Below are 19,565 nucleotides of genomic sequence, written 5' to 3'. Positions count from 1 at the left end.
CCTGTGAGGGGATAGCTGAAAGTGTGAGTTGTGCAACAGTTCTTTTACACCAGTGAGTATTGAACCATCCGTGCACTTGGAAGGGTAATTGGTAGGCAGTGTGGGGAACGTAAGCGTCACAAGGCACAATTCCTGCACCAGGAGCCCGTGCTCAGAGTGGGTCAGTGATCAAGACACACACAAGCACTAACTCCACACACTAACATCACCAAGGATTGTTACATCCCTGGGCAGTATTGCTGAGGCAATTCTAAGTCAAAATTATAGTGTTATCCTAGTTAGGAGGTTAAAAAGACTTTGGCAAGCACCTCTCCTCACCTTGTTTTCTATGTGAGGAGCCTAGGGCTTAATGTGGCCAAGTGACTTACCCTAGCTTACTTAACCGATTAGAATGTAGACTGGGACTAAAAATTTTTTCTCAGACCTCACTAGGCAATCTAAAAAGATTCAGCACTATTTCTTCATTCTTGGTACCAGCCCTCAAGAAATTAATGTGGGTAATCATGTGTGTATATATATGTGTACATATATATGTGTGTGGTGCGCATGTATAGGTGTATCTGTATCTCTAAATAGAGATATGCGTATATATATATCTATCTAATATATAGAGAGAGATAAAAGCAGAATTAAAAAAACCTTAGTACTTTTGTAAGGCAGTCTTAAAGACTAAGAATTTTAACTCTAGCTATTCATTATACTTTTTTAACATTTCATTAAACAAAACAGTGTGGAAATTCTTTTGAGTTCCTCACAAGAAAGATCTATCCTATATTAATATCTAAGGGGCTATGGAACATACCTAAAGTCAAGTCATCCAATTAAAAAAAAACCAATATTTTTATTTATTTCTGAGAGAGAGAGACAGCGTGAGCAGGGGAGGGTCAGAGAGAGAGGGAGACACAGAATCTGAAATAGGCTCCAGGCTTTGAGCTAGCTGTCAGCACAGAGCCCGACATGGGGCTCGAACCCACGAACCATAAGATCATGACCTGAGCCAAAGTCAGACTCTTAACCGACTGAGCTACCCAGGCACCCCTCGAATCATCTAACTTTAAAGCTAAAGGGAATATTGGAGATTTTTTGGCCTAGCATCTTGTTTTAATATACGAGGAGGTGGAAGGAAGCCCAGAGAAGTGTCTGATACAAGATTCATATGGTGGCAGAGCCTGAGCTGATGTAGAGGAAAGGCCTATGAGGATCTGGGAACATGCTAAAGTCTTGGGTGAGAGATTATAAAACAATATAATAGTTACATTCTTATTCAGATAAAAAATAAACTCATGACTTCATATGTATATATGTAATATATATATTAAAAAATATATATATTCAAGCATGCCCTAAATACATCTCACCTGCCTCTAGACAGCGGTGTTTTAAGCAGAGTGGTGCAGAAGAATGTAGCCACATCAGGTATGCATTTGCCCTGACTCTGTTTAATAAAGTGCTTCCCCAGAGTTAGTGTGAAAACATGGGTGTGATTCACATTATGGTGTCTACTGTAATGTCTTGTTATTGTTGTTGTTTAGATTTGGTAGATTTTATTGAGAGCTTCAGTTTGGTTGCTAAGTACAGGTCCAGCCTGGGCTATTTCAGGTTTCATAGTGTCTCTTGTGCTTATTACTCTTTCTTTTTGGGGCGATGCATTTATCTTCAAGTATAAACTAGAGTGTGTACTTTCAGGATGCCTGTTTGATACTCAGTTTCTGTGCTTTGGAAGGCTACAAATCATTTGTAATGTCTGATGTATTTTTTAAAATTCCTTGGGCCATGGTCCTCTTAGGGTAAGTAGTGGTTTTGTCTTGAGTCACCACATTAGGGCTATCACTGTAATTTTTTCCTCTTATGTCCATTATTATTTTATTTTTTAAGTAGGCTCTGCACTGGGTGTGGAGCCCAACATAGGGCTTGAACTCACGACCTGAGATGAAGAAGACCTGAGCTAAGACCAAGAGTCAGATGTTTAACCGACTGCGACACCTAGGTGTCGTAATGTCCATTATTTTTATTATCTTTGGTTCTAATTATGCACAGGTGTGGCAATTGACAATGATGATCTTTTGACCATTTGACAGCCTTTCTGAAATTAAATATAGTTCATTATAAGTGCTTCTGAAGTGACCTGACTTCTAGTAGACAGAAAAGTTATCTAAATTTCAGGCATGTGTTTTGTTAAGTGTTTTTGCCTACATTTATTTACTTTAATGCTCTCATGGCCGTAGAGGAGAGATTAGTAACTTTTTCTTGAAGTGCTAGATAGTAAATGTTTTAGGATTTGCTGGCCAAGAGGCAAATTGAAGATATTATGTAGGTACTAGTATACCCCTTTAAAATGTAACCAGTTAAAAAATGTAAGAGCCAGCTCCGGAGCTGGAGGTATAAAAACAGCTGGTCTCCTAGGGCAATATTTGCTGACCTTTACCTTAGAGCATAACAGCCACTTGAAATGCTTCATGTCTTCCAAGTGCATGTGGTATAAACTAGAAAAACCATTCTTTGTGGTCAGTTTTTTTTTAAATAATACAAAAGAAATTCTTGAAGCATATGTTGCTGAAGTTAGAACAAAGGATTATATCTGAATTCTTCTGTGTCAGTTTTTAGTTGATGCTGCTTTTTCTGTTTGAGATGATCTATACTGGAGGTCTGCACAGAAGTGAGATTCTGTTAAATTAATGAGTGGTATTAATAAAATAAATGGAAACATCACATGTTTTTCTTTGACAATAACTGTTCCCTTACTGCCATAAAAGTAATAAATGTTGAGATGTCTATAACTTCATAAAAGTTGTCCTTTGAGTGAGAAAGAGTTTTGGGTGATTATTGTAATGGTGATGGTTTTAATAAGTATGTTTGTTCCCAAAAGCTTATAATCTAGAAAAAACATGTAAATAAACAAAGTCTATCCCAGCAGTATAGTTGGTGGTAGAGTCTGCTTCCAAGCATAGCTACCAGTAGGCGAGGGTGCCCGTGCGTGGCTAGTATCTGTATGAAGAGGGCTTGTGGGTTTTGTTCGTTTTTGTTGCTATAAGACTGCAAGAATATGTAAGATTATAATAGTGTTGTATTGTTTAAAAATTTTTAATGTTTATTTTTGAGGGAGAGAGAGAGACAGCATGAGTGGGGGAGTGGCAGAGAGAGAGGGAGACACAGAATCCAAAGCAGGCTCCAGGCTCTGAGCTGTCAGCACGGAGCCCGACCCGGGACTCGAATTCACAAACAGCAAGATCATGACCAGAGCCGAAGTCAGAAGTTCAACCGACTGAGCTACCCGGCTCAAGGAAATAATTTCTGGGGCGCCTGGGTGGCTTAGTCGGTTAAGCGTCCGACTTTCGCTTAGGTCATGATCTCGCGGTTCGTGGGTTCGAGCCCCGCGTCGGGCTCTGCGCTGACTGCCAGCTCAGAGCCTGGAGCCTGTTTTCGGAGTCAATGTCTCCCTCTCTCTCTGACCCTCCCCTGTTCACGCTGTCTCTCTCTCTCCTAGAAATAAATTTTAAAAAATTAAAAAAAAAAAAAAGAAATAATTTTTATGGTATCTAGATGTATGTCAGATAAAGTTTCTCATTAGACCACTGTGTAGCTTGCAGGTTCTTCTTTGTTCCTATGGAGGCATAGACTTTGATTTCATACAGCAAATCAGGTACAGATGAAGGGATTTCCAAAGCTGAGGAACACTATTTTGAAGACACATGAATTTGATTATGTAGTTGACACTTGAACAACAAAGTCAGAAACCCACATATAACATTTGGCTCCCTAGTAGACTACTAACAGCCTACTATTGGCCAGAAGCCTTACTGATAACATAAGTAGTTGATCAACATATATTTTGTGTGTTATATGTATTATATACTGTGTTGTTACAATAAAGTACGTTGGAGAAGAGAAGCATTATTAAGAAACTCATAAGGAGAAAATACATTTATAGTACTGCACTGCGTTGGAAAAAATCCACATATGAATAAGCAGACCTGTGCAGTTCATCTCATGCTGTTCAAGGATCAAGTGTATACCAGTACAGGCTGCGTTTGTGGGGAACTTTCTATTCACTTCAACCAACATTTATGAGCATTATGAAGTGCCAGAGAATAGGCTAAGAATTACTTTATTTGTATGTGCTATCTTAGAGCTTTTCAGTCTTTTCATCAGGACCACTCTTTGTCCAAAAGGAGCCATTTTATCCTTTTTATCCCGCATACCCCCAATACAGTTTAAATACCATAGATATATTATACTGTATATTTATCTACTATGGCTCTTTGGAAGGCTACAAACAATTGTAATACTAAGAATGACCCCCAAGAACCAATTTTTTTACCCCTTGGGCCCTGATCTTATCCTAAGGGAAGTTTTTGTTTTGAACTTAAGTTCAAACCTAAGTTTAACTTACTTAAAAAAGTAAGTTTAGACATTGTTAATTTCTTTTCCCATGATGTCCATTATTTTTATTATCTGTGGTTCTAATTAATGAAATTTAAGTGGGTTTTTGCAGTATTTCAGAACATTCTGAAATTATTTTATTTCCCAGTTATCCATGGAACAGTTTTGCATGCTGTGTGATTCCCCCCCTCACTTGTTTTGTGGGAGAGAAGGATGATTTGTTTAAAAACTACAAAGAAATTTTTTTATTCTTTTAAAGTTTAAAGAAATGCAGGGTTTTTTTTTCAGCCTTCTCTTACATTCAGGTTTGGCTTGATAGGGTTTGGGTACAATTATTTTTGAACTAGGAATCTTTTCATACCAAACCATAGGCTTTTGGAACTATGTCACTTTCAGACACTTTTTAGACTTCGGAACTTTGAAGGTAGTCATCCACTCATGCCGGAGAACAGAAAGCAGGCACCCGTACTCACTTTTCTTCCCCAAAATCTTGTTTAATTTTTACTGCTCAGTCTCTTAAGAATCTAGCAGTTTATGCTACTAAGGCTACTTTGTACATACTCTGTTCCTCAGGACTCCAGGCTCCTGGTATTTCATGTAATCAATGTTTTCTCAAAGATTAGTAAAAGATTTTTAAAAATACAAGAGAAAAAAATACTGTGTGTGTGTATGTGTGTGTGTGTGCCAACACATATGCTTGTGTTAGTTGACTTCATATTTTGGGGTGGAAATATGATTAAAAAATCCACTCTGTATGGGGTTGACTACCCTACTTTGAGTGGTTTAGGGGTAAATAAGGGTTAAGAAGTCCACTATATATTAGGAATCTTAATTAGTTTGATAATCCTTTGGATAAATAGTTCAACTTGATAGTTCCCAAACTTTGAGTGTAATTAAAGAGCTTTTTAAGGATTCCAAGGACCCTTGCATTTTGTCTTTTCACTTCCACTAAGAATGTGAGCACTTCATGGTTGAAAGCCTCTATATACCAGTTACTGTGTTAGTATGGTGGTAAACAGTTTTGTCTGTTTGGAAGACAAATAATCAAAATAAAGGATAATGAGTGATATGATATGTTAGGGTTATGGGAGTGTGCAGTGGAAAAATCAAGACTGTTTCTCAGAGGAAATAACATTTAAGCAGAAGTTTGAAGGAATTTTAGGGCTTCGCCCTGAGAAGAGGGTCAGAAAAAGTGGTTTGGTCTGAGTGACCAGCATGTGTAGAGGTCTGGATGTGAGAAGTGGTGCCCTGTAGCGGGGTCTGGGAGCTGAAGGAAGAGTGTAATGCATAAAGGAGAGATGATCTTGAGCTGAAACCATTTTTCTGTCTCTTGTTTGAAATGCAGTGCATAATATCAAAATCCACTAAAAAATCAATAGGCACTTTATAATACCTTTATATTTTAATAACCATAACAGTATCTATAGCCCAGTTAGATATGGACAAGACGTTCTTGGTAGTCTAGAGAGTGCCCTGTAAGTGTCTGCAGACTCCTTGCAGTAACTGTATGGTGCACAGCTTGGGAACAACTGGACTAACTCATTCATTTTTGCCCATTACTGTGTAGGGCGCTTTTTGTAAACTCACATGTTTGGAGTATGTTTACCATGCCGTAATCAGAAGTAGATGTTTTCTCAGAGCCCAGTGCGGCAGAATATGGTATGTACTGAATAAGGGCCAGAAGACAGAGGGAAGACCACCTTCTGCTATAGCAGCAATGCAAGTCTTTCAACACTGTTTGTGTGCCCTTGCCCAATCTTTCAAGTGATGATTGAAGAGCCTGGGTGCTTGGTTCAGCTTGAGTTCTGATAAATGAGCCCGGACTGTAAACTGGAAGATAAGGGTGTTTGCAAATTCTTGTGTAAATAAAGCATGGTTTCCCATTGCAGTGGTTACTGACTTCATAGTCCCTGATGAAGATGAACGATGACGTGAGTTAACAGCCTTAAAACCAGTACCACTGCAGCTTCTTTTTGGTTTGGATTTATTAAAATACACGTGTGTTTATTGTTTTACTTGAATGGGGGAGGGGGAAAAAACCTGAATACATGGAAACCAAGTGAGGTGGAGTTTGAGAAGATCATTCCCAGCCTCACAATTCCCCGTAAAATTCTTTTCCTGTGGGAAACTTTTAATTTGGAAGCATTCAGCCTAATGTGGGAACCAAGATTAACATTTTCTGAAATACTTCCACAAGAAAAGCAGAAATGTACTGTTCAGGAAGCTGAATTTACATAGTAGAAAAATGGCCTGTCTTGCAGTATTTGGTAGTCTTTATTAGTTGTGGTAAAAAGTTGAGTGTATGTGTGTGTGTGAGAGAGAGAGAGAGAGAGAAGGAAGAGATATATTGATTTGTATATTTGTCTTTGTTTCCTTTACATCAAACCAGCAAAGCCCTAGGAAGTGTGTTTTACTGCAAACCAGCCCAGTACTGGGCCCTAACTATATACAAATTATTTTCTTTCTTTCTTTCTTTCTTTCTTTCTTTCTTTCTTTCTTTCTTTCTTTCTTTCTTTCTTTCTTTCTTTTTCTTTCTCTTTTTGTTTTCTTGCTGAGTAAGCTGTAGTGTTTCCTTTTTTTTCTTTCTTTCTGTTCTAGGGAAGGGGAGTGAGTGTGGGAGTAACAATGGCAAGAAGTCAACATCTGAGAACTTCTTCCCTTTTCTCCCCTCTTGACCAGGAAGTTAACTGGGAGTCTTCATGTGTTGTTTTTTTTACCATGTGTTTTTTTTAATACCAAGTCAGTAATTAGCATAACCCAATTTGTTCTCTTTACACAGAGTTACAGAATTAAAAAGTTGATAGTCTGATGAGATATCAAACTGGAAGTATGGGAGAAGGGGGGCAGTGAGGTTAGACTAGTGGGATAGTCCTACTGCATGCCCTTCTGTAGGCCCTGGGGCATCAAGAAGTTTCTAGCTGGAGCCTTGGGAATTAAATGTGATAGAGGAACTTTCACTGGTTACAGTTAGCCTTGGCTGTTAGCAATTATTTTTATCTACTTTAACATGGGGAGCGGGGGAAGGGGCAGGAAACTAAGCTGGCATTATGGTCACAGGAAAGAACAGACTGATTTGGGCCCTTTTCAAACTGCAGACCTTTGTTACTGGCCAATGCTTAATTTGGTTTCTGGGTTTTGTTATTTTCTCCCCCTGCCCTTTACCTCATTTACCTTAACGACAGCTCTCCGCTAACCCCCCTCCCTCCCCGCCCCTGCCCAGAGCTCAGCTAGGGCAGGCTGCCACTGCGGATTGGGGGGCCTCGAGGTCCAGAGCAAGAAGAAAGTAGGTTGAAAGCAGAGTTCTGTTTAAAGAATTTTCTGCTGGAAACTAGCCCAGAGGGAGTAAAGAGGAGCTTTAATGAGGAGCAGCTGCGGGGCCGACGCAACCCACATGAGACATTTTTTTCCCCTCCATTCCACATTCTGTATAGTTTTTTTTTTTAAATCATGATTTTGAAATAGCTGTTTTGTAAGGCATGTCTCTCTTTTCCTCCTTCTTGTATGCGATGGGGTTTTGCTTTGTTGTTTTATTTTTTTAACAACCAAATCCTCACTAAAAAAAGCTAAAGCAGAGCTGCAGCAAAGCCCTGGATGCAATTTGGGCTCAGCCTGCTGATACAGAACATTCAGTGGAGAAAACAAGGAGAGAGAACACTGGCCTTTATTTGGAAAAGGGGGCTTATTTCCTGCTCAGACTTCAGTCATCTCGGAGCTGACACAGACTGCTACAGTGTTTTAAGCTTTTCTCCAGACGAGTGGCTGTTCACTTAGGAGACTTGAAAGAACACAATTTTCTGTCCTGTATTACGGGGGAGACTGATGCTGAGCGGCAGCCATTGCCAGATACATTGGACTTACTATTCAGACCCCAGCTTCGCTGAGATCTGTAAAGTGGCTACATGCAAACGCATCCAGGCTGCTGGTGACATGTGAGAGTCGGGGGTCTGTTTTTCATCTGTTTTATTGAGGGGGGACGGCATGGGCATCCTTCCAGTTGGAATGTTTCCTAGGTCCACGAGGAGGGAGCCTTGTTTTTTTTCCTCTCGTTTCCTCCCCTTCCCCGTTCCCTGTGTGTGTTTGAACGGTAACAGTGGAAGAGTGGACTTCATGTCAGAAATGGTGGACTTTTTCAGAAAAAAGGCCTGCGCATATCTGCATGGGCCTGGTAAGTTTAGTTCATGGAATCATTCGGATTAGTTCATGGAATTATTTTTTAGGGAAAAAGCCCCCAAAACTTTTCATGTATTCACAGCCTCCGCTTGTGAACTACATTCTTTCAGAGTTCCAAAGCTAGAGTCACTGAGAAAACTACTAAAGTAAGCGATAAATTCCCTTTAGGAGGGAGGCATTTGTACAGTTTTGGGAACAAAAGGCAGCTGTTAGATTTATTTGGTTATTTTTAAGAAAGATTTTAACACACACCTCTAGTTCAAGATGTAGGCTATTTTCCAAAAATTGTACTGAGGTAATAGCATAATAGAACTACAGATTTCTGAGAGAATTTGCATGATTAGCCCATGTTTCCGGCCTCTGACCAAACTCAACTTGAGCCTTCTCAAGAAGGGAGCAATTTAAGGTCTTATTTTCAGGCAGTGAGTTAATTTCCACTCAGACTAACAGGGTATATGGTATACTTGTATTACGGTTGAACAGGGATTTGCAAAATTGAAAGGTCTCCTGCCTTAGGAAACAGGGCTTCTTTATTTCTGTCTGTCTCACTTACCCACTTACCCCCTTTCTTCCTGTGTCCGTAATTCTCCTTACGTCCATGCCTCCTGGGGCATGAGGGATAATCTTGTACCTCAGGATGATTCTTAGGGTTGATTTGGCCTGTGTTCTACCAGGCAGAACACAGTGTCCGGTTAGTAGGGGATTTGGGAACCTATTTGAATTAAGACACTGACTTTCTCCACCACATGAAATTTAACCTTTTTTGGAACCAGTTGCTTAATGGAATTTAGGTGGATGCTCGTGGTGTTCAAGGTACTGGTATCAGCGTCTCAAGACATGCCCTTCCCCACAACAAGATATCAAATGGGAGAGGCACAGGATAGACATAACAGTGACTTAAACAAAGCAGTGCCATATTGGTAGAAATAAAAATTAGAGACATTTCAGATGGAAAAGAATTAGAAGACTTTTATATAGGGAGCAGTAGACAAGAGAAGGGAAGTAATCTGGAGTGTTTCATGAAGGAGTGAGGCTATTGATGACAGCAGTAGGGCAGACAAGTGGGCCATAGATTCTAAGAAACTTGGATTTTAAGGGCTGGATGCTGATGCCAGTTTCTGAGCAGAGAAGTGACACGGTCAAAATTATGCTTGAAAAATATTATTTAAGTAGTGTGCTAGTTCTAGCAAGGGATTTCCTGGCTATCCTCTGGAGAGGTGTGGGTAGGATGCGGGTGCAGCCAGCATGATAGAGCTGACTGAACAGGTGCTGGGTTGGGGCGAGACCTAGTAGAGTACTTTCAGTTAAGTACTGCTTTATCTTCTGGTAAAAGATCTAGGTAAAGATAGAGTTGTAGCTGTAGATGGTACAACACTGGGGAAAGCTGATAGATTGCAGACAGCAACTTTGGGGCAGGTCAGAACAATGGGGTGTCGGACCAGTTGATTTCTGAGGTATGGTGTGGTGCTGAAATTCTGTGATTATGTGAATAAAGTGTAAAAGTTATCTCAAAGAATATACAGGTAAAGTTTCAGCATGGGAATTTAAAAGGAACAAATAACAGGTCCAGTTATTGGGTTCAAGAAATATAGTGTCATTAGTTCATGTGGAAAAGAAGAAGATGTGGCATTTTTACTGTGTTCAGTAGTTTATAATGGTATTTTGTGGCTTCTGAAAAAGTGAACAGTTTTACGCGGCACTAGTAAAATATAGTGTCCACATGCTGTGCTGGTAAGATCACATGGTTTGTTTTTCTTCTTCTTCTTCTTCTTTTTTTTCTTCCTCTCATTTCAGGCCCTGTGTTTTAAAGAGGTTTTTGATGAACTAGAATCATCTAGTAGGAGGAGGCAGGATACCCCAGTGTTGGGATACATGGGCTCTGGAGTGGTATGTGGGTTTGAATCCTGCCTCTGTCATCTCCTAGTTGTAAAATCTTAATCTTCCTAAGCTTCAAGGTCCTCATATACAGAATGTGGATCATAAGGTTCCAGTACCCTTATGGGGAATAATAAAAGATAATAGCTGTGAAGTGCTTAGCAAATACATAATACAAAGTAAGTGCTTTGAAAATGTTAGTCACTATTGTTACTATATTATCTTAAGCATAGAAGAGCTACTGAAATGGTAAAGAAGTCTGGAAATAATCTTATACTGAGGAATAGTCCAAATTACTGAATCCTGTATAAAAGAAAACAAAGGGTCAGCACAACCATCTTTAAGTTCTTGAATGGCTACATGTTAGAGAAGCAGAAGGCTTGTTCCTTTTTATTCTAGAGAACAGGCATAGCCAGTAAGTGGAAATTTTAGGGAGGCCAAAATTTTTTTTAATGAAATATAATCCATAGAATATTAAAATTTACCCTTTTAAAGTGTACAATTCAGTGGTGTTCAGTATGTTCACAGATATGTGTAACCATTAACACTATCTAATTTCAAAACATTTTTATTCTCCACCCCCAAGAAGCTCTCTGCTCCTTAGCAGTCACTCTGTTTTCCCCCTCTTCCTAGCCCCTGGCAGCAATAATCTTTTTTCTATCTCTGTGGATTTGCCTATTCTGGACATTTCATAAAAATAAAATGCACTATGTGGCCTTTTGTGTCTAGCTGCTTTCACTTAGCATGATGTTTTCAAGGTTCATCCCTGTCATAGCATGTATCAGACCCTCATTCCTTTTTTATGACCAAATAATATTTCATTGTATGAAATATACCACATTTTATTTATCCATTCATTAGCTTATGGATATTTGAGTTTTTTCTACTTTTTGCCATTAGAGATAATACTACTATGAACATTCTTTACAAATTTTTGTGTGGACTTGTATTTTTAGTTATTTTGGGTGTATACCAAGGAGGGGAGGCAAAATTTAAGACATCAGAAGGAAAGAGCTTTCTGATCATGGGATCCACCACACCGAAGACTGTTCTGTTGTTGAAGTAGTAAGCCATTAATTTTATTTTACTTAACAAGTGCATGGTGTTTACTATGCTGTTCTAAATGCTTTACAGTTATTTAAAAACCCTATGAGGTAAGCACTCTTACTAAATCCATTTGGTAACAAGTTTAATAACTTGCTCAAGGTCATATACTGAGCAAATGGGGAGCTGGGTTTGAAATCCATGTGGTTTGGTTTCAGGGTCTGTACTTTTAATAGCAAGAACAATAACAACTTCAAGCATTTATTAAATTCTTAATACTACTCAGACACTGTGCTTAACTGCTTAGATTCAAGTAGGGACTGGTGATCATCTTTTTTTTTTTTTTTTTAATTTTTTTAATGTTTTATTTATTTCTAGGAGAGAGAGAGAGATAGCGTGAGCAGGGGAGGGTCAGAGAGAGAGGGAGTCACAGACTCTGAAACAGGCTCCAGGCTCTGAGCTGGCAGTCAGCACAGAGCCCGACGCGGGGCTCGAACCCACGAACCGCGAGATCATGACCTAAGCGAAAGTCGGACGCCTAACCGACTAAGCCACCCAGGCGCCCCGGTGATCATCTTTTAAGGGTACCTTAGAAAGAATTCTCTCATTGGGTAGAAATTACCTTAGGGTGTCTTAAATCCCAAGATTTATTTTATTCCAAGGGTACTATCTGGCCTGAGGCTTTTAAGATGATCAGAATTTGTATCAAAAAGGAAACTGAGTATGAATCATAAGTATTATAGGAATTCACTTAATAAGATTTATCAGAACATGGTAATAAGTTATATATAACATAAAAGCATTAGTTAAAAGTGATTTTTGAGGGACCCTTGGGTGGCTCAGTCGGCTAAGTGGCCAACTTCGGCTCAGGTCATGATCTCACAGTTTGTGGTTTCAAGCCTGGTGTCGGGTTCTGTGCTGACAACTCAGACCTTGGAGCCTGATTCAGATTCTGTGTCTCCCTCTCTATCTGACCCTCCTCTGCTCACACTCTGTCTCTCTCAAAAATAAATAAACTTTAAAAAAAAGTGATTTTTGAGATTGTGAGTGGAAACCTTAGAAAAATTGAAGAATTAAAGCTCCATGGAAACATGATCTCACTTTTCAAATCTTCAAGTACTGCAGAGTAGATTAGGGCAAGTAGATGACTTTCAGTGAATTGTCATATGCCAGTGGCACTGTTTATGTGGCCACATGAAGGTAGTTGTTTAAAATCAGATGAACAGTGACAGCAGTAACAGATGCGTATGAGAGAAAAGAGCAGTGCAGCTCAAACTTTAAGTTGTCTATAATTGATGGGGAGGAAGGAGAAGAGGGGTCAGGAATCTAGACTAAGAATTCACCAAGCTCTGAGATAGAGGGAGGCCTAGAAACGAAATGTAAAAGGATTAAAATGGTAGAAGGCGTGGTCAGAGACATTACCTACAGGAAAGAGAATTTCTCTCTAATGAAATTTCAGACTAAACTTGATAAGGGGAAATAAAGTCATTGCTCTCAGAACATAGTTTCTGGGCAATTGTTAGAATGCAAATTTTGTTACAAAGGGACAGGTAAGCAGCAGATGGAAGAGAAAGGGAAAATATTTGTGAAATTAGGCACAGTTAAAGCAGTTTGGTCGTGATGGAAGAATTTGGAAAGGGAAATGGAGCTTAGTGAAAAATGTAGGTTAAAAGAGATTTGTTGTTTTAAAGTAAAGAAATAGGCTGATTGATATCTAGCTCTCTAGAACAATTTAAATAAGAAATTAAATCTTTAACAATATGTCTGGTTTCACATAAAAATAAGATGTAGTTCTATATATGGACTTTAGGAGGGTAAGTCAGTTGTACGTCATATTATCTCACCTAGGGTACAAACCTCAGGCCTTCTTCATGGTGGTCTGCAGCCCCTCTACCCTCCAAGTTATAGCTCTCATCTATTTTCTGCTACTCTTTTTCTTAATCCCTTTGGTAGAGCCACAGAGGTCTGCTTGCTGTTCCTCAAACATGCCATGACTGTTACCTATTTTTAGGTCCATTGCATTTGCTGTTCCCTCTGCCTTAAACACACTTCCCTAAGATACCTACATGGCTAGTCCCTCACTGCATCAAGGTCTTTACTCCAGTGTACCCTCTAAGTGAGGCCTTATCAGATTTTCCCATTTAAAACCAAAATACTTTATTTTATCACCCCCGCCATTCCCAATTCCATCCCTTCCCATCCCCCTTTCCTTTTTTTTTTTTTTAATGTTTTTATTAATTTCTGAGAGAGAGAGAGAGACAGCGTGAGCAAGGGAGGGTCAGAGAGAGAGGGAGACACAGAATCCGAAACAGGCTCCAGGCTCTGAGCTGGCAGTCAGCATAGAGCCCGATGCGGGGCTTGAACCCACGAACCGTGAGATCATGACCTGAGCTGAAGTCGGACGCTCAAATGAGTAAGCCACCCAGGCGCCCCTCCCCCTTTCCTTTTTTAATTAATTTTTATAGCACTTAACTTTAATGAACAAATTATATGTTTTACTTACTAGTCTTGTCTTTGTCTTCCCTTACTAGAATTTAAACTCCACAAGTTCAAGGACTTTCCTAGCGTTAGAACAATGTCTGGCATATAATAGTCACTTACTAAATGTTAGATGAATGAATGAGTGCAGTATTCTTTGCAGAAACTGATGTGAGAACATTCTTCTTCATCATCATCAACATCATTATTAATAAGCATGTTGGATGCTATGTATAGAATTGGGTTTCATACATTTCCTTACTCAGGAGTTGGCAGACTTTCTGTAAAGCACCAGATAGTAAGTATTTTTGCGAGCTAAGAGGTCTCATCACAACTACTTAGCCCAGTTATTGTAATGCAGAAGTAGCCATAGACAATCCATAAACGAATGAGTGTGACTGTGTTCTAACAAGACTTGGTTTATGGACACTGAAATCTGAATTTTCATAATTTTCAAATGTCACGAAATATCTTTTTTTGACATTTTTCTAGCCATTTAAAAATGTAAAAACTATTCTCAGCTCATAGGCCATACAAAAACAGGCAGTGGACCATAGTAGGTCTGCAAGCTGTATTTGCCAGCCTCTGCTTTTATGGGTTTCTTAAACGTATCTTAGTTGAAACTTATTTTTCTGTACTTGGTGGGAAGTAAACAATGCAGATGAAACCCTAGACTCAGGAATACTCTTGGTTGAGGGAGGGAGCCTGGGTGGCTCAGTCGGTTAAGCATCCAACTTCGGCTCAGGTCATGATCTCACGGTTTGTGGGTTCGAGCCCCGCGTTGGGCTCTGTGCTGACAGCTAGCGCAGAGCCTGGAGCCCGTTTCAGATTCTGTCTCTCCCTCTCTCTCTGACCCTCCCCTTTTCATACTGTCTCTCTCAGAAATAAATAAAATGTTTTTTAAAAAAGCAATACTCTTGATTGGCTCCAGAAATTTTCATATTGTTTCATTTTTGTTTTCCTGGGAGCCTTATGTTTTTTTATATGTTTGCAATACTGCTATTTAAATGAATTTGCATTCTCTGAGCAGATGCCACATGATAGTGTTGGGGAGGGGGTGGTGGTGTAGAAGTCCAGGAGCAAAGCTGGGCAAGGCCCACCCAAGTTTAAAAGTTTTCCATTATTTACAAGGTAAATAATTCCCATACGGGTGAATCAAGAGTTGTCAGCCAGCCTAAACGCCCATACGACTACCATTATGAATGAGAGTTGTGTTGTAGTTTTGAATATCATCCATAACAGACTTCTTAAATAGGTCACAAATGCTTTTAATAATATAGCTCAGGCTTAATTTTAGCTATGCTACATTTGCAGTTTTTGTTCTTCTACTTAAAAAAAATCAGAAAATAACCTATTCTATTACCAAATCAAGCTGTGATTTGAATAAAGCACCCTAGTTTCCTCAATAAGTACAAAGAGAAAAAAATGTTATTCATTTGCAAAACTTTTTAACATAACCCTAACCTTAACATAAGGCTTTCACATACTTGATTTTGTAGGTTTCTTACAACAATCCCACAAAGTAGGTAGCCTTATTAACAATTTACAGTGTGAGCGAACTAATAGTGAAGTTTAGCAACATGTCCAAGGTCACTGCACCAGGATTTACTCTAAACAGGCCTTCACATGAAGTGCAGACTCCTTACAGAAACTTCAGCCAGTTTTTCGTTTTTGTGCTGTGCCCTCCCCTCACTGCGTCTCCATCTCTAGCTTCACCTGCTCATGAAGATGCTCAAAACCCTAGCTGCTCCTGGCTCTGCCATGCTTACTGTACACAGATCTGGGAAGAGGGGAGGCTGTCGCTAGTGACATCACTCCCACTGGAGTTACCCACCAGCTCTGTTTCCTCCTCCAGCTGTGTTAGCTACTACATACCTCTGGGCCTGTTCTGTCTTAGTTCCTTGATATCTGCTCCTCCTCCTTTTCTTAATAACTGGGACCTCTGAAGACCTCACCTTGCCAACCACTGGCTAATGAGACATCTTGGATATGATTGAGCAAGGACAGGAAGGAGGAAAACATGACCCCAGTGCTTCATATCTGGCTGATAGGGAGAATCAGGACCCAGAATCTACATACACATTGCGAGCTGTGATGGGAGCTGGCTTTGAGGGGGAAGGTTTTGAGTTTGGTTTTGTTTGTTTGCTTATTATTTTTTTAGAGTTTGGTTTAAAGGTGTTGTCTTTAAGGTAATGATGGAGCAACCTTGTAGACTTAGTTTTCTATCCTCAAAAAAGTAAAATAATGTAGAAATGGTTTAGTCAAATATCTGGGGAAACAGCCAAATGGTAAAATTTACAGTTAGAATCAAAGTCTCTGTGTTACTTTTAAATGTTTCTTAGAGGTCTCATTTAAACAAACTCTACATTATGAAAATGAAGACTTTCCATGCCTTTTTAAATGTTGTTTAGAGAATGTACTATTGTCATAAGTACTACACACAATTTGGGATGGTTGTATATCTTATGATTCCATGGGTGGCATATAAAAACGCTCCTCAACACACCATGTGGAGAATGTTATTCTTGAATTATCATCTCTTCTTCACTTTGGTGTTTATATGGTACTTTAGATATTTTTTTTATGTTATTTTAATTACATTTTGTGCTTCTTTTTTATTTGGTTAAAAAAGCTGCCTGCCATTATATATTAACAGATTTACATTAAAAAAAAAAAAACAAACCTTTGAACTCTTCCCTATTCCTGTACCTCCTTTTTCTTTCTCCATCACAAAGAAATGTAACTCGTGAACATTACCCTGAAATCTAGGTATAGGCCAGTTGATGTCTCAATGGAAACAAGAAAAGAAGAACTTATTATTTCTCAGTGCCTAATTAAGAGAAATCACATGGTATTTTATATACTTTAAATTGGGGAGGGTAAGAAAGTCAGTCCATGATGCATTATCATGTGAATATCTTAATCGTATCATATGGCTTAGTCAAAATGAGAAAGCTAATGAGTTTGAATAGATAAGTATCAACAGTGCTGCACGAAAAAGCATGCTGTTATGCCGTACCAGCTTGCACCTGTGTGAAAAAGACTCATCTTGCCTTCATAAGGGTTGTGCTGATTGGCCATGGCAGACCATGCTGGGCCACCCGTCTGCTATTCTGCCACCTACCGAGACTCAGAAGGACATGAGAGTGTGTGGTTAAGTTCTCTAAGCACTTCTAAAATAGGGCAGTTTTATAGGTTGTACCTTTAGAGCTCTCAATTCATAGTCTAGTATTTTCTTAAATGGGCTACATTATCTTCTTTAGTGTTTGGACTTAGAAGAAGCCAACTGTTTTCATGGACTCTTCTCTTTTCCACACAGATGTCTGGAGGGCTTCCTGGGAGAATATTGTCAACATCGAGACCCCTGTGAAAAGAACCGCTGCCAGAATGGGGGGACGTGTGTGGCCCAGGCCATGTTGGGGAAAGCCACATGCCGATGTGCCCTGGGGTTCACGGGCGATGACTGCCAGTACTCAACCACTCACCCCTGCTTTGTGTCTCATCCCTGCCTGAATGGAGGCACCTGCCACGTGCGTAGCCGGGATGACTATGAGTGTACCTGCCAAGTTGGTTTTACAGGTAACAATATGACCGAGGGCCACAGTTTCCTATTCTCCAAAGATACCTTTCTTTATCATCTCTTAGATCTTGACATAGTGCTCTTAAGGATCCTCTAACTCTGGTGCCCATTTAACATTATGGTAAGGAACTAGAGTGTTCCAGACAACTATCTTCAACCTCCTTTTGAGAGTTCTAAGAGGAGAGAAAGAGAAAGGGTCAAATACTCAGAAGTATCTGGCTGCCTGAAGTGTATATGTGTCAAGATCGGGGATCAGAACCATACTCTGCTGTCACTAGAGGAAGAGCTGTATATGCTATTGATTACTTGCTTCTTGAAATCTCTGCCTACACATTCAGGGCACTAGCTTTTCTGGTTTTCTGTACTCTGTTCCTTTGGCTTCTGTATTGCCTCGTCCTCAGCCATCAAATTTTTGTGTTCCTTGGAACTCTATTTTGAGCCCTCTTTTTGAGCCATATCACAGCTCCCCCCAGGGAATCTCACTATCTCCAGTGGCTTCAACTGTCATTATCTTCATCAGTTGCTGGTGACTCTTATAGTCATCCTTTTTACTCCACCCCCCCCCTCCAAAATTCAGGCTCATATTTCTAACTATCTGTTGTATGTTATCCTTGGAAATTTGACAGGTACCTCATACTCAACATGTTGATATAAATGGGTCATAGTCAGATGAGGGACATATAAAAAAATATTCCAAACTAGACTCCCCCTTTCCCTCACCACTCTTAGACTCAGCCACCTGCCCTAGTCCTTGAATCACCTCTCACCTGTCTACCCCTCTTCATTTCTTTTTCTGCCCTGTAGTTGAGGTCTATCCTATCCACATTGGTGACAGGTCAGCTCTCACCTGGGCTCCTGCAGTCATTCCTAACTGGTTTCCTTGCCTTTACTTTCTCCCCGTCTTGTTCACCTGTCACAATGCCACATCTTTGACCATGAATGCAAATCTTCTCACAAACTCACCTAATTACAATGCCTAATGACTTTTTATCACCCGCCAACTGCAAACTCTTTTATATGGCTTCCATAGCCCATCATTGTCTAGGCCTTACGTCTTTTTTTTTAAAGTTTATTTATTTTGAGAGAGAGAGAGAGAGAGCATGAGAGCAGGTAAGGGGCAGAGAGAAAGGGAGAGAGAGAATCCCAAGCAGGCTCCGTGCTGTCAGCACAGAGCCCAATGCAGGGCTCACGAACTGTGAGATCATGACCTGAGCTGAAATCAAGAGTCGGATACTTAACCAACTGAGCCACCCGGGAACCCCAGCCTTGCGTCTTTTTATAGCTTCACTTCCCACAAGCATCTAACCCTAGTCACACCAACAACATTCTCATCATTTCCTGAAAATGTCATACTTCCTGTTGCCTCCATGCTGTTGCACACCCCTTTGCCTGGAATGCCCTTTGTTACAGTTGGTGATTGCCCAATGTTATTTAAGATTCTGTCTTAGTGATTTTTTCATATTCCTTTAGGCAGTCTCTATGTTCTATTATTTTATGTGTCACATTTTATTGTAATAATTTTTTTACACGTCTCTCATCTGACTAGATCATGAGTTCTCCAAAGGTGGGTCTGAGCTTTATTCAAAATGAACTGTAGGGGTGCCTGGGGGGCTCAGTTGGTTAAGTGTCCGACTTCGGCTCAGGTCATGATCTCATGGTTTGTGGGTTCAAGCCCCACATTGGATTGGGCTCTGTGCTAATAGCTAGCTCAGAGCCTGGAGCCTGCTTCAGATTCTGTATCTTCCTCTCTCTCTGACCCTCCCCTGCTCATGCTGTCTCTGTCTCTCTCTCTCTCAGAAAAAATTTTAAAAAATAATTTAAAAAAACAAAATGAACTGTAAATGTTAATTAAGTTAGATGAGGAAAGCAGTTTGTCCCCCATGACACCAGCAATTCTGTAAATCTTATAAGCAAAAATTAAAAACATACTCAGTAAACTAGATTGAATAGATTAGTTTGGAATACTTTTTCTACTGATTTTTCATCAAAAGGTGTTGGTAAGGGTAGAGGATAGTTAGGATGATCTATTTTCTTCATT

General features: G+C 39.8%; 1 protein-coding gene across 1 annotated transcript in view; it reads left to right on the top strand.

The window, feature by feature from the left end:
* The window catches only part of NOTCH2 (notch receptor 2), a 164,965-nt gene that overhangs the window by 52,573 nt on the left and 92,827 nt on the right, over nucleotides 1-19,565 (top strand). The window contains exon 3 of the mRNA XM_077767584.1: nucleotides 17,267-17,526. Coding sequence (XP_077623710.1) covers nucleotides 17,267-17,526 — 260 coding nt within the window. The remainder of the gene's footprint in view (nucleotides 1-17,266; nucleotides 17,527-19,565) is intronic.

The sequence above is a fragment of the Crocuta crocuta genome, unplaced genomic scaffold (assembly GCF_008692635.1).
Source record: "Crocuta crocuta isolate KB4526 unplaced genomic scaffold, BGI_CrCroc_1.0 scaffold180, whole genome shotgun sequence".
NCBI classification, from domain to species: Eukaryota; Metazoa; Chordata; class Mammalia; order Carnivora; family Hyaenidae; genus Crocuta; species Crocuta crocuta.
The sequence above is the reverse complement of the archived record's forward strand: the minus strand, read 5'-3'. Positions and strand labels throughout refer to the sequence as shown.